General features: G+C 40.9%; 1 protein-coding gene across 4 annotated transcripts in view; it reads right to left on the bottom strand.

Annotated features, from left to right (window-relative positions):
• Window positions 1-13,094, bottom strand: part of LOC132380377 (importin subunit alpha-7) — a 144,123-nt gene that overhangs the window by 12,001 nt on the left and 119,028 nt on the right. For all 4 annotated transcript variants that reach the window (XR_009507749.1, XM_059949107.1, XM_059949108.1 and 1 more), the window contains one exon: window positions 9,364-9,491. Coding sequence is in view for 3 of the 4 variants with exons in the window: in XM_059949107.1 (XP_059805090.1) it covers window positions 9,364-9,491 (128 nt within the window). In the remaining variant the exon portion in view is untranslated. The remainder of the gene's footprint in view (window positions 1-9,363; window positions 9,492-13,094) is intronic.

The following is a 13,094-nucleotide window of genomic DNA, read 5'->3' as shown; positions in this document are numbered from 1 at the left end:
GTTTGCTGATGATACTAAGCTGAGTGGCAGTGTGACATGTGATGAGGATGTTAGGAGATTTCAGGGTGACTTGGATAGGCTGAGTGAGTGGGCAGATACTTGGCAGATGACGTTTAATGCGAATAAGTGTGAGGTTATCCACTTCGGGAGTAAGAACAGGAAAACAGATTATTATCTGAACGGTGTAGAGTTACATAAGGGAGAAATACAAAGAGATCTAGGAGATCTAGGAGTCATCAGTCACTGAAGGTGAATGAGCAAGTGCAGCAGGTAGTGAAGAAGGCTAATGGAATGTTGGCCTTTATTACAAAGGGAATTGAGTACAAGAGCAAGGAAATCCTTTTGCATTTGTACAGGGCCCTGGTGAGACCACACCTGGAGTATTGTGTACAGTTTCGGTCTCCAGGGTTAAGGAAGGACATCCTGGCTGTAGAGGAAGTGCAGCGTAAATTCACGAGGTTAATTCCTGGGATGTCCGGACTGTCTTATGCAGAGAGGTTAGAGAGACTGGGCTTGTACACGCTGGAATTAAGGAGATTGAGAGGGGATCTGATTGCAACATATAAGATTATTAAGGGATCGGACAAGATAGAGGCAGGAAATATGTTCCAGATGCTGGGAGAGTCCAGTACCAGAGGGCATGGTTTGAGAATAAGGGGTAGGTCATTTAGGACAGAGTTAAGGAAAAACTTCTTCTTCCAGAGAGTTGTGGGTGTCTGGAATGCACTGCCTCGGAAGGCAGATGAGGCCAATTCTCTGGATGCTTTCAAGAAGGAGCTAGATAGGTATCTTATGGATAGGGGAATCAAGGGATATGGGGACAAGGCAGGGACTGGGTATTGACAGTGAATGTTCAGCCATGATCTCAGAATGGCGGTGCAGGCTCGAAGGGCCGAATGGTCTACTTCTGCACCTATTGTCTATTATATACATGTATACAGTTAAATGATAGTAAACTTCATTTGACTTCTTGAGCCAGCCTTCAGTCTTACAGTACCTTACCCATGGTTATCAATGATTAAAAAAAAAGTCTCTGCATTTTATTCCCTCCCTTCCCACAACACTCTTGAAACATGGTCAGGTCATGGAGATTCATCTACCTTTCTACTTTAGATCACCAGCATCTCTTGTATCATTATTCTCTTCCTGAGCAATGCATTTCCAATAATTAATTAAATTGGTACTTAGTAGAATAAAAGTTTATCTGAATCTTATTGTGTCTTACTTTGCAATTTCACTTTGCCTTGCATTCAAATGTAACTAAATGTTTCTCGCTTATCTCTAATGAGTGTATTTCTCTGCCACTCTACCTAAAAAACAAAAAATTCTTTTTACATCTACAGGAAAGCTGAAATTTTTTTGCATTAATGTTAACAATCTGAAAATAGGCAAGCAACAAAGATTAAGAAATTGCTTGTGTCCACTACAAGTAACGAGAAGTACGCAGATGCAATAGCTCATCATTGCGCAAGGCTGCTAAGATGATTTAAAAAGTGAGAAATTTCTTTCAGCAGGAGATTTGATTGGGAGAAGTGTGCAGATGCAATAGCCTGTCATTGCACAAGGCCGGCGAGAAGGTTCTGGGATAAAAGAGAGAGACTGCCTAGCAGAGCAGTCATCCGAGTAGCGTGAGTCAAGAGTAGTAGGGCTTTGGCTCATCGGGACTTCGGCGAGGACAAGCCTAGGCGAGGTAAGGAGGTAAGTTCCTTTCATATCTCTTTTTTCCTCTAACTTAAGAATAGTGGGTATGACTGCCAGTTTTCTGCTCTGGGTGTCAGATGTGGGATATCCTGCAGACTTCCAGCCTCCCCTGATGGCCACATTTGTGCCAGATGCAATGAGCTGCAGCTTCTTAAAGACTGAGTTAGAGAAAGTGAGGAGGTGATCAATAAGAACTATAGGCAGGTAGTCACGCTAGGGCCACAGGAGACAGGTAAGTGGGTGACTGTCATGAGAGGGAGGGGAGAGTGTCAGGTAGTGGGGAGCACCCTGTGGCCGTCCCCCTTAACAACAACATTTTGAGTACTGCTTGGGGGGGGGGGGGGGAACGACTTACCAGAGAGAAACAATAGTAGCTGTACCTCTGGCAATGAGTCTGGCCTGTGGCTCAGAAGGGTAGGGAATGGAAGAGGATGGCAGCAGGGGACTATAGTTAGAGGGACAGATAGGCAACTCTGAGGGAGTGAAAAAGAAACATAGATGGTAATTTGCCACCCAGGTACCAGGGTTCATGATGTTTCTGAATGTGTCCATTATATCCTGAAATGGGAGGGTAAGCAGCCAGAGGTCATGGTACACATTGGTACCAACATAGGCAGAAAAAAGAGAGAAGGTCTTGAAAGCAGAGTTACGAAGGAAGTTGACAAGTAGGACCTCAAGGGTAGTAACCTCGGGACTGCTGCCTGTGCCATGCGACAGTGAATAGAATGAGATGGCAGATAAATACATGGCTGAAGGATTGGAGCAGGGGCCAGGAATTCAGGATTTCTGGATCATTGGGACCTCTTCTGGGGCAGGCGTGACCTGTACAAAAAGGATGGGCTGAACTTGAATCCAAGGGGTACCAATGTCCTAACAGGGAGGTTTGTTAATGCTTTTGGGGAAGGTTAAAAATATATTTGCAGGGAGTGGGAACAAAGTGAAGAGGCAGAGGATGGTGCAGTTGGCGCACAAGGAGAGACGGCTAGTAGGGAGTTTGTGAGGAAGGATAGGCAGAAGATAAAGTAAAGATGCACTCAGCCAGATAGTTTGAAACCCTTCCTGATGAAGGGTTTCAGCCTGAAACGTCGTCACTACCTCCTCCCATAGATGCTGTCTGGCCTGCTGAGTTCTGCCAGCATTTTGTGGTTTTATTTATTTCCAGCATCTGCAGATTCACTCGTGTGTAGTTTGAAATGTGTCTTATTTTAATGTAAGGAGTATCATAAACAAAGTGGATGAACTTAAGAGTGTGGATCAATACATGTAACTGTGACATTGTGACCATTACAGAGAAGTGGATGTCTCAGGGCAGGAATGGCTGCTGAGTGTGCCAGGCTTTAGACATTTCAAAAAGGACAGAGAGGGAGGCAAAAGAGGTAGAGGTGTGGCATTGCTAATCAGGGATAATGTAAAGACTGCAGAAAAGGAGGAAGTCATGGAGGGATTATCTACTGAGTCAGTGTGGGTGTAAGTCAGAAATAGAAAGAGGGTAATAACTCTCCTGGGTGTTTTTTATAGACCCCCAAAAGTAACAGGAATACTGAGGAGCAGATAGGGAGGCAGGTTCTGGAATGGTGCAATAATAGGATAGTGGTGGTGGGAGATTTTAAACTTCCTTAATATTGATTGGCATCTCCTTAGCGCAAGGGGTTTAGATGGGGTGGAGTTTGTTAGATGCGTTCAGGAAGGTTTCCTGACGCAATATGTAGATAAGCCAATTAAAGGAGAAGCTGTACTTGATCTGGTATTGGGAAATGAAGTTGGCCAGGTATCAGATCTCTCATTGCAAGAGCATTTTGGAGGTAGGTATCACAACTCTACTTCCTTTACCATAGCGCTGGAGAGGGGTAGGAGCAGACAATTAGAAAAAATAATTAATTCAGTTGGAGAAAATATGATGCTATTAGGCAAGTACTTGGGAACATAAATTGAGAGCAGATGTTCTCAGGGAAATGCACGGCAGAAATGTGGCAAATGTTCAGGGAACATTTGCATGGCATTCTGCATAGATATGTTCCATTGAGGCAGGGAAAGAATGGTAGGGTAAAAGAACCATGGTGTACAAAGGATGTAGAAAATCTAGTTAGGAAGAAAATTATAGACCAGTGAATCTTACTTCAGTGGTGGACAAGTTTTGCAGAAGATCCTGAGAGGCAGGATTTATGAGCATTTGGAGAGACATAATCCGATTACAGATAGTCAACATGGCTTTCTCAAGAGCAGGTTGTACCTTACAAGCCTGATTGAATTCTAAGGAAGCATGGGATCCAAGGAGACCTTGCTTTGTGGATCCAGAAATGGCTCGCTCACAAAGGCAAAGGGTGGTTGTAGATGGTTTGTATTCTGTATGGAGGTTGGTGACCAGTGGTGTTCTGCAGGGACTGTTCTGGGACCCCTCCTCTTTGTGATTTTTATAAATAATTTGGATGAAGAAGTAGAAAGGTGGGTTAATTAGTTTGCTGATGACACAATGGTTGGCTGTGTTGTGGATAGTCTAGAGGGTTGTCAGAGGTTACAGCGTGACATCAATAGGATGCAGAACTGGGCTGAGAAGTGGCAGACTGAGTTCAACCCAGGAAAGTGTGAAGTGGTTCATTTTGGTAGGTCGAATTTGAAGACAGAATATAGTATTAATGGTAAGATTCTTGGCAGTGTGGAGGATCAGAGAGATCTTGGGGTCTGTGTTTATAGGAAACTCAAAGCTGCTGCTCAGGTTGAGAGTGTTGTTAAGAAGGTGAATGGTGTGTTGGCATTCATCAACCATGGGATCAAGTTCAAGAGCCATGAAATAATGTTACAGCTATATAAGACTTTGGTCTTCTGTTTGTCTGTACTAAAGGGACATCCTTCTAATCTTAGCAGAGATCTCGGGATCCATGTCTATAGATACTTCAAAGTTGCTGAACAAGTTGATAAGGTGGTTAAGAAGACATATAGTGTGCTTGCCTTCATTAGTTATGACATTGAGTTCAAGAGCCATGAGGTAATGCTACAACTCCATAAAACTATGGTTAGACCGCACTTGGAGTATTGTGTTCAGTTCTAGTCGCCTCTCTTTAAGAAAGTTGTGGAAGCTTTAGAGAGGCTACAGTGGAGATTTACTAGGATCCACCTGGACTAGAAAGTATATCCTATAAAACCATAAGTAGAAAAAGTTGAGCAAGCTAGGGTTTTCTCCTTGGAGCGAAGGAGAATGAGAGGTGATTTGATAGAGGTATGTATAATGATAAGAGTGGACAGGCAGCACCATTTTCACAGAGCAGCAATGCTGATATGAGGAGGCACAATTCTGAAGTGATTGGAAAAAAGCATAGGGGAATGTCAGAGTAGAATTTTTTTCCCATAGAGTGGTGAGGCACCGCCAGTGGTGGTGGTAGAGAAAGAAACGTTAGGGACAATTACAAGACTCTTAGATAGGTACATGGATGAAATAAAAATGTAGGGGTATTTGTAAAGAAAGGGTTAGATTGACCTTGGAGTAGGTTAACATGTTAACAAGGGCCGAGACGTGCTATACAATTCTATGTTCTATTCTGAGGTTGTGCCTTCTGGTCCTAGTCTCTTGCACACCCTCTCCACACCCCACTCTAACTAGGCCTTTCAATATTCGATAAGTTTCAATGAGATCCTCCCTCAATCTTCTAAGTTTCAGTGAGATAGGCCCAAAGCCAACAACCGCTCCTTATGTCTTTCATTCTCTGAAACATTCTCATGAACATCCTCTGAACCCTCTCCAATGCCAGAGGGTTAAATAAGGGCCCAAAACTGCTCGCTGTACTCCATGTGAGGCCTCACCATTGCCTTATGAAGCCTCAGCATTACATCCCTATTATATTCTAGTCCTCTGGAAATGAATGCTAACATTGCATTTGCTTACCTACCTCTGATATTAGATTCACCAGATTATGGTTTCCAGGATTATCCCTATTTCCCTTCTTGAACAACAGTACAACCTGAGTTATTTGTTGTGGCTGGAGAGTATATGCAAGATCTTGATTAAAGTCCCAACCATCACATCCCTTGCCTCTCTCAGTATTCGAGGGTATTTCTCATCAGGCCTTGACTTAACCACTTTAGCGTTCTTCATGACATACATCACTACTCCACCTTCATCTCAAAATGCCCTAATCTACAGTACCAAAGTACCATGCAGAAGCCTTAGGCACATATACAGTATACAGCTAGGGTGGCTAAGACACCTGAACAGTACTGTCTTTGTCAACGTGGAACAGACAGCCAGTTTGTAATCTGGCGGGAGAAAAGGATGTTGGGAATGGTGAGGGTGGAGCGATGTGAAAGGGGTGTGAGACAGGTGGCAAAGGAGTGCCAGGAGTTGGGAGTGGCATGGGGTGGTGTGCAGACACACCCAGCCCTGAGATACCACGCAAGGTAATTTGATTACAAACAAATGGTTTATTGATCATTACAGAATGTCTCTCTGGCTCTTCCCGCTTCGTCCTCCCTTTGTAACCATGATTCTTCCTTCCCTTCTTATAAAAGCCTCTTAGATAGATACATGGAGTTTAGAAAAATAGAGAGCTATGCGCTAGCGAAATTCTAGGCAGTTTCTAGAGTAGGTTACATGGTCAGCACAACATTGTGAGTTGAAGTGCCTGTAATGTGCTGTAGATTTCTGTTTTATGTTCTATGTTCTTCCCACTCTCAGTCCATAATAGAGACCCATATCAGACTCAGGTTTATCATCACGCAAATATGTCATTAAATTTGTTATTTTTTGCAGCAGGAACAATACAGTGCAATACATAAAATTCTTCATCTTCCCTGCTCCAGCGAAATGGTACTATACATTTTGTTACAGAGTTTTTCTTTATCTGCCTCTTTCTCCAATAAATTTTATGCCTGATCTTTGTGACCTCTATATTTAGGACAATTTTTAAAAATTCTGGCAGTTTCAAAAATGCTAAGTGTTAGGTAGCTATAACATTTACATGCACTTACACTTGTCTCCCTGGTGAACTAACACTCAGTTTCTCTTTCGCCAAATGCATTCACCCAGTCCTGCCCCAAATGTTGCTGTGAAATATGTCACGTGCAAAATGACATTTTTACATTACATACAGAGTGGATTCCACTTAATTGGGACACATCGGGGCCAGTACATTTTGGCACAATTAAGTGGCTGCCCCAATTAGGCAACTTCATGGAAATTGTTAAGAAGGAATAAAAAAAAGACAAACTACCACTTAACTGAGCAACAAATTATAAATTTAAGTGAAATACTGAATGAATTAGAACACTACCAATATTAAAGTATTATAAAACTATGTATTAGTTCCTAATAGTTATTGATGGAGGAATTCACTTAGAGAAAATAAACAAAATCAGCGCAGACATCTAGGGCAGATAGTGGAACTGCCTTCTGCTTATTTCTCACCAACTATCAGTGACAAATATCATTGCTTTTTGAACATAAACAGAATCAGGATCAGGTTTATTATCACCAGTATGTGTTGTGAAATTTGTTAACTTAACAGCAGCAATTCAATGCAATACATAAACTAGCAGAGAGAGGAAGAAAAAAAACATAACAATAAACAAACAAGTAAACCAATTCTGTATAATGGATAGATTATTAAAACATGTGCAAAAACAGAAATACCATATAGTAAAAGAAGTGAGGTAGTGTCCAAAGCTTCAAAGTCCATTTAGGAATCAGATGGCAAAGGGGAAGCAGCTATTCCTGAATCGCTGAGTGTGTGCTTCAGGCTTCTGTATCTCCTACTTGATGGTAACAGTGAGAAAATGGCATGCCCTGTGTGTTAGAGGTCTTTAGTAATAGACACTGCCTTTCTGAGACACTGCTCCCTAAAGATGTCCTGGGTACTTTGTAGGCTAATGCCCAAGATGGAGCTGACTAGATTTACAACCTTCTGCAGCTTCTTTCAGTCCTGTGCAGTAGCCCCTCCATACCAGACAGTGATGCAGCCTGTCAGAATGCTTTCCACAGTGCATCTAGCGAAGTTTTTGAATTATATTTGTTGACATGCCAAATCGCTTCAAACTCCTAATAAAGTATAGTTGCTGTCTTGCCTTCTTTATGACAACATCATTATGTTGGGACCAGGTTAGATCCTCAGAGATCTTGACACCCAGGAACTTGAAGCTGTTCACTCTCTCCACTTCTGATCCCTCAATGAGGACTGGTATGTTTTCCTTCATCTTACCCTTCCTGAACTCCACAATCAGCTCTTTTGTCTTACTAACGTTGAGTGCCAGGTTGTTGCTGTGGCACCATTCCACTAGTTGGCATATCTCACTTCTGTATGCCCTCTCATCACCACCTGAGATTCTACCAACAATGGTTGTATTGTCAGCAAATTTGTAGATGGTATTTGAGCTATGCCTAGCCACAGTCATATGCATACAGAGAGTAGAGCAGTGGGCTAAGCACAACCCCTGAGCTGTGCCAGTGTTGATAGTCAGCGAAGAGGATATGTTATCACCAATCCGCACAGATTGTCATTTTCCGGTTAGGAAGTCGAGGACCTAATTACAGAGACCTAGGTTCTGCAACTTCTCTATCAGGATTGTGTGAATGATGGTATTAAATGCTGAGCTACAGTCGATGAACAGCACCCTGACGTAGGTGTTTGTGTTTTCTAGGTGGTCTAAAGCCGTGTGAAGAGCCATGTAGATTGTGTCTGCCGTTGACCTATTGTGACAATAAGCAAACTGCAATGGATCCAGATCCTTGCTGAGGCAGGAGTTCAATCTAGTCATAATCAACTTCTCAAAGCATTTCATCACTGTCAATGTGAGTGCTACTGGGTGATAGTCGTTAAGGTATCCCACATTAATCTTCTTTGGCATTGGTATAATTGTTGCTTTTTTGAAGCAAGTGGGAACTTCTGCACAGGGCAGTGAGAGGTTGAAAATAGATGCTAAATGCGTGCAACTGACGTCACTTAAAAACTTCGCTCTCAGCACCGTGTAGTTTCTAGCGGCTGCACAAGTGTACGTGACTAACAATTGTTAGAATCTGTTCAGCAACAGTCTCCTGCCCCAATTAAGTGGCATAGTGTCCCAAATAAATGAATGGATTCCCAGCTATTTTATCATTAGTTTTTGTTCTTTGAGAGTTACCCCAAATAAGCAGGTGCCAATTAACTGGAATCCATTGTATTTTTAATATATGAATGTGAATTGTACATTAGACATTGTTGTTTGTGGAACTGTATTTTGCACAAAGTAGCTAACATATTATTCTTAATAAGTGGTGGTAATTTGAATTGCCTGCAATTAAATAATTTATACTTTTAAGTTCTTTAAGTCAATCACCTTTTCAGAGGAAGCAAATGGATCTGAACATTGGGAAGATCAGAACTGGGCCAAGCTACAATTTTTACAAATAACAGGTGAATCTCAATGCACTTGTTTTAAGGCAGGCACACAGGAAATGTCCTGGAGAGGGATGGGCTCTGCCAGGTTTCAAATGCCCAAGACACGCTGTACGATGAGCAATCACCAAAAAGATAGGTGCAAAAAGCTTGACATGATGGCGCCCCGACGACTCCGCCAGGAGTTAAGGGCACACAGGCACACAGGAAATGTACTTTGGCCATGGAACTATGATCCAACAAAGAAAATTAATGTTTTCAAGAAGAAAAATGAAGTGAAAATTTCAAACCTCTTTTTACTCACTTAATCTGTTCTGGTGTTCCTCCAGAGGTGGCATTCGTTATGGCCCATGCTGCTTCTTTTCTCGTCCGAAATTCTGCCTTTTGAAGGAGGTCAATAAGCACTGGAAAAATACTTGCATCTATTACAGCCTGAAAAATAGAGAGGATAGAAAGGGAGGAAGAATTAGCAATTTACATTTAAAACATTTTCATTTACAGAAGTAGTCACCCAACTTCAGTAATATCTTATGGAGGAAGGGAAGAGAAGAGATAATTCAAATAAGATTCTGCAATGGGGTAGGTTGAACATGAAAATTTGGATCAAAATTTGAAAATCTGCTTTGAATACTGTTGAGGTGGGGGGTGAGGGGAACAACCCTAGCAGTCAAGGACATCTTAGATCCAGTCCATAGCATTCTGAAGTGGGAATGGTGGGCTATCAAAGATGGTGATGAATCAGAATACAGCATGCAGACAGATAATTTGGCTGGGAAGTGTAATAACCACCACCTCTCACTCAATGTCAGCAAGTCCAAGTAACTGATTGTAGACTTCAGTAGAGATTCATGAGCTGGAACTCATTGGAGGATCAGAGGTGGGGAGGATCAGAGGTGGATAGGATCAGAAACTTTAAATTCCATCACTATCTCAGAAATCTGTCCTGGATCCATAATATAAATATAATTGCAAAGAAAGCACAACAGTGCCTCTACTTCCACAAGACTCTGCGGAGAATCAGCATGTCTTCAAAAACTTCTAACAAGGTGTGGTGGAAAGTGGGTTGACTGGCTGCATTATGACCTGGAATGGGAGCACCAATGCCTTTGAGTGTAAAATCCTACAAAAGGCCTACATCATCATGGGTAAAGCCCTTCCAACCATGGAGGACATCTACATGGAACGTTGCTATAGAAAAGAATCATCTATCATCAAAGATCCTCACCACCCAGGTCATGCTCTCTTCTCACTGCTGCCATCGGGTAGAAGGTATAAGAGCCTCAGGAGTCACACCACCAGGTTCAAGAACAGTTACTACTCCTCAACCATCAGGCTCTTGAAAAAAGGGAATAACTACACTCATTCTGGTTCTGGAGTTCCCACACTAATGATCTCACATTAAGGATTCTTTATCTTGTTACTTCGTGCTCTCATTAATTATTGCTATTTAGTTATATTTGCATTTGCCCAGCTTTTTATTCATTGATCCTGTTACAGCTGCTGTTTTATAGATTTGCTAAGTATGCCCGCGGGAAAAAGAAGCTCAGGGTTGTATGTGGTGACACTTATGTACTCTGATAATAAATTTTACTTTGAACTTTGAACAGTCAGAGGTCACGATCCAAGTTGTTACCAATGAAATCGGCAGGAAGGGTGATAAGGTTTTACAAAATGAGTTCAGGAAGTTAGGTGCTAATTAAAGGACAGGACCTTCAGCGTTGTGATCTCTGGATTGCTACCCATGTCACACGCCAGTGAGGCCAGAAATAGGAAGATCATGCATTTTAATACGTGGCTAAGGAGATGGTGCAGGAGGGAGGAATTCAGAATTTTGGATCACTGGGCTCTCTTTCAGCAAATGAGGGACCTGGACAGATGGGACTGTTTGCATCTGAACGGGAGGGGGACTAATATCTTAGCAGGAAGGTTTGATAGTGCTGCTCTGACTGCTTTAAACTAGATTTGCAGGGGTTGTGGGGGAAGATAATTTTTAATTTACATATAAAGACAGGAACTGAAAGGTTGAGCATGGTGAGAACAACATTCTGAATTTTCTCTATTTTCTTGTAATGTATTTTTTTTACTGAAATTCAGCATCATACAAATATTTCCATGAGATGTATTTCAGATACTGTATGTATATATTATATATTCATGTTTGCCACAAATCTCCACATAGTATTTATCTGAGGTATACACTTATAGAAAAGAAAGAACAAATAAAAGGAAAACTATGTACAAGTAGGGAGTGATTTTTTTTACAATATAATCATTGATTTGTGCGAATAAAATCAGGCCTATGGGATGTTATGTAGTTAAACCATTTTTCCCAGTATGAATCAAATTGTTCTAATTTATGGTTGACATGCTGTTATCTTCTCCATTTTCTCCATTGTGATTTCCATCCATGCATTTAAATTTGGGCTCTCCTGTGATAACCATTTCCTGGTAAGAGTCTTTTTAACAGCCACCAGCAGTATATTCATTAAATATTTATCTCTTTTCAACCATTCTTGAGGTATATACCCAAGATATATGGTCTTACTTTCTAAGGGTATTTCACATTTAAAAATGTCTTGTAGGGCATTGTGTATTCCACTCCAAAAGTCTTAGATAACGGGGCAATCCCAGAAAATATGGTAATGGTTTGCATTTTGATTTCCACAATTCCTCCAGCAAACAGGAAGGTTACTATCATAATAGGATTTCTGAGAGGGTGTAATAAAATATCTTTTCAGGCTTTTCCACCCAAACTCCCTCTATTTCTGTGAACTGGTACAATTCCATTGATACCTCTATTTTATTGTCCATTCTTCCTCAGATATTATTATCCTTCCTTCCTTCTGCCATTTTGTTTTAATGTACGAAGTCGAGTGTGCTTTAAGATTTGACCGTCACTTATACATGCTTGAAATGATTCTACTACCATTATCTGAATTAAATGCTTTTCTAAACAGTTCTATCAAACATGTGCTTGCCTCGGTTACATTTTTCACCCTCCTATTAACATAATGACGCATCTGCAAATACCAATAAAAGTCTTGTTTTTCTAATAAGTGTTTCTCTTTAAACATTTCAAAACTGAACAGTGTTCCTTCTTTCATTATATTGCATAGAACTTTTATTCCTTAGGCTGTCCAGTCCTTAAATCTAGGATCCAGTTTATTCTAGTCATATGCACACCATTTAAGAATTGCAATATCTCCCTCTAGTTTATATTCTTTTATAATAGTTTTCCATATTTTAAGAGTTCATTTCACGCATGGGTTATCAATAGTATTTATATAACTTTGTAGGTTGTTATCAGCCAAAATTGCCTGTATGGGGATGGAAGATATCTTCTCTTCAATATTTTTCCATTGACCATCATATAATAGGTTGCACCAACATATCACTCCTCTCATCTGTGCTACAAAATAATAATCTCGAAGAGAAGGTAGGCCCCATTCCCCCTTTTCCTTGGCTAATTGCAAAGTTTTGAGATGAACTCTAAGTCTTTAACGTTACCACATATACCTTGATAACATTTTGTGCCATTCATTGAAATGATTTTGGTTAATCTCTATTGGTAGGGTCTGAAAGAGATATAATAGTCTGGGCAATATATTCACTTTAGTAGATTCAATCCTTGAACTCAGACAAAAGAAAGGAATTATATTCCATCTTGTTATGTCTTCCTTAATTTTTTTTTATATATAAGCAAATAATTGCATTCAGATAATTTTGCCAAATCTTTTGGCATGATGATGCCCAAATATCTGAAAGACTCTATTTGCCATGCCAAGGGATATCTACTTTCAATTTCTCTTGATGGGCAATAGTTTTATGAAAGTAATTGGGTTTTATCTATATTGATCATGTATCCTGATAATTGACCATATTGTTCAAAGGATTGCATCAATTTAGGTAAAGAGTATGTTGGTTGCCCTAGACCGGGGGTCGGCAACCCGCGGCTCCGGAGCCACATGTGGCTCTTTTACGTCTGTGCTGCGGCTCCCTGTTGCTTTGAGAAATAATTGGTTGTGGCGACCCTTT

Source organism: Hypanus sabinus, chromosome 24, assembly GCF_030144855.1.
Source record: "Hypanus sabinus isolate sHypSab1 chromosome 24, sHypSab1.hap1, whole genome shotgun sequence".
In the NCBI taxonomy this organism is placed as follows: domain Eukaryota; kingdom Metazoa; phylum Chordata; class Chondrichthyes; order Myliobatiformes; family Dasyatidae; genus Hypanus; species Hypanus sabinus.
The sequence above is the reverse complement of the archived record's forward strand: the minus strand, read 5'-3'. Positions and strand labels throughout refer to the sequence as shown.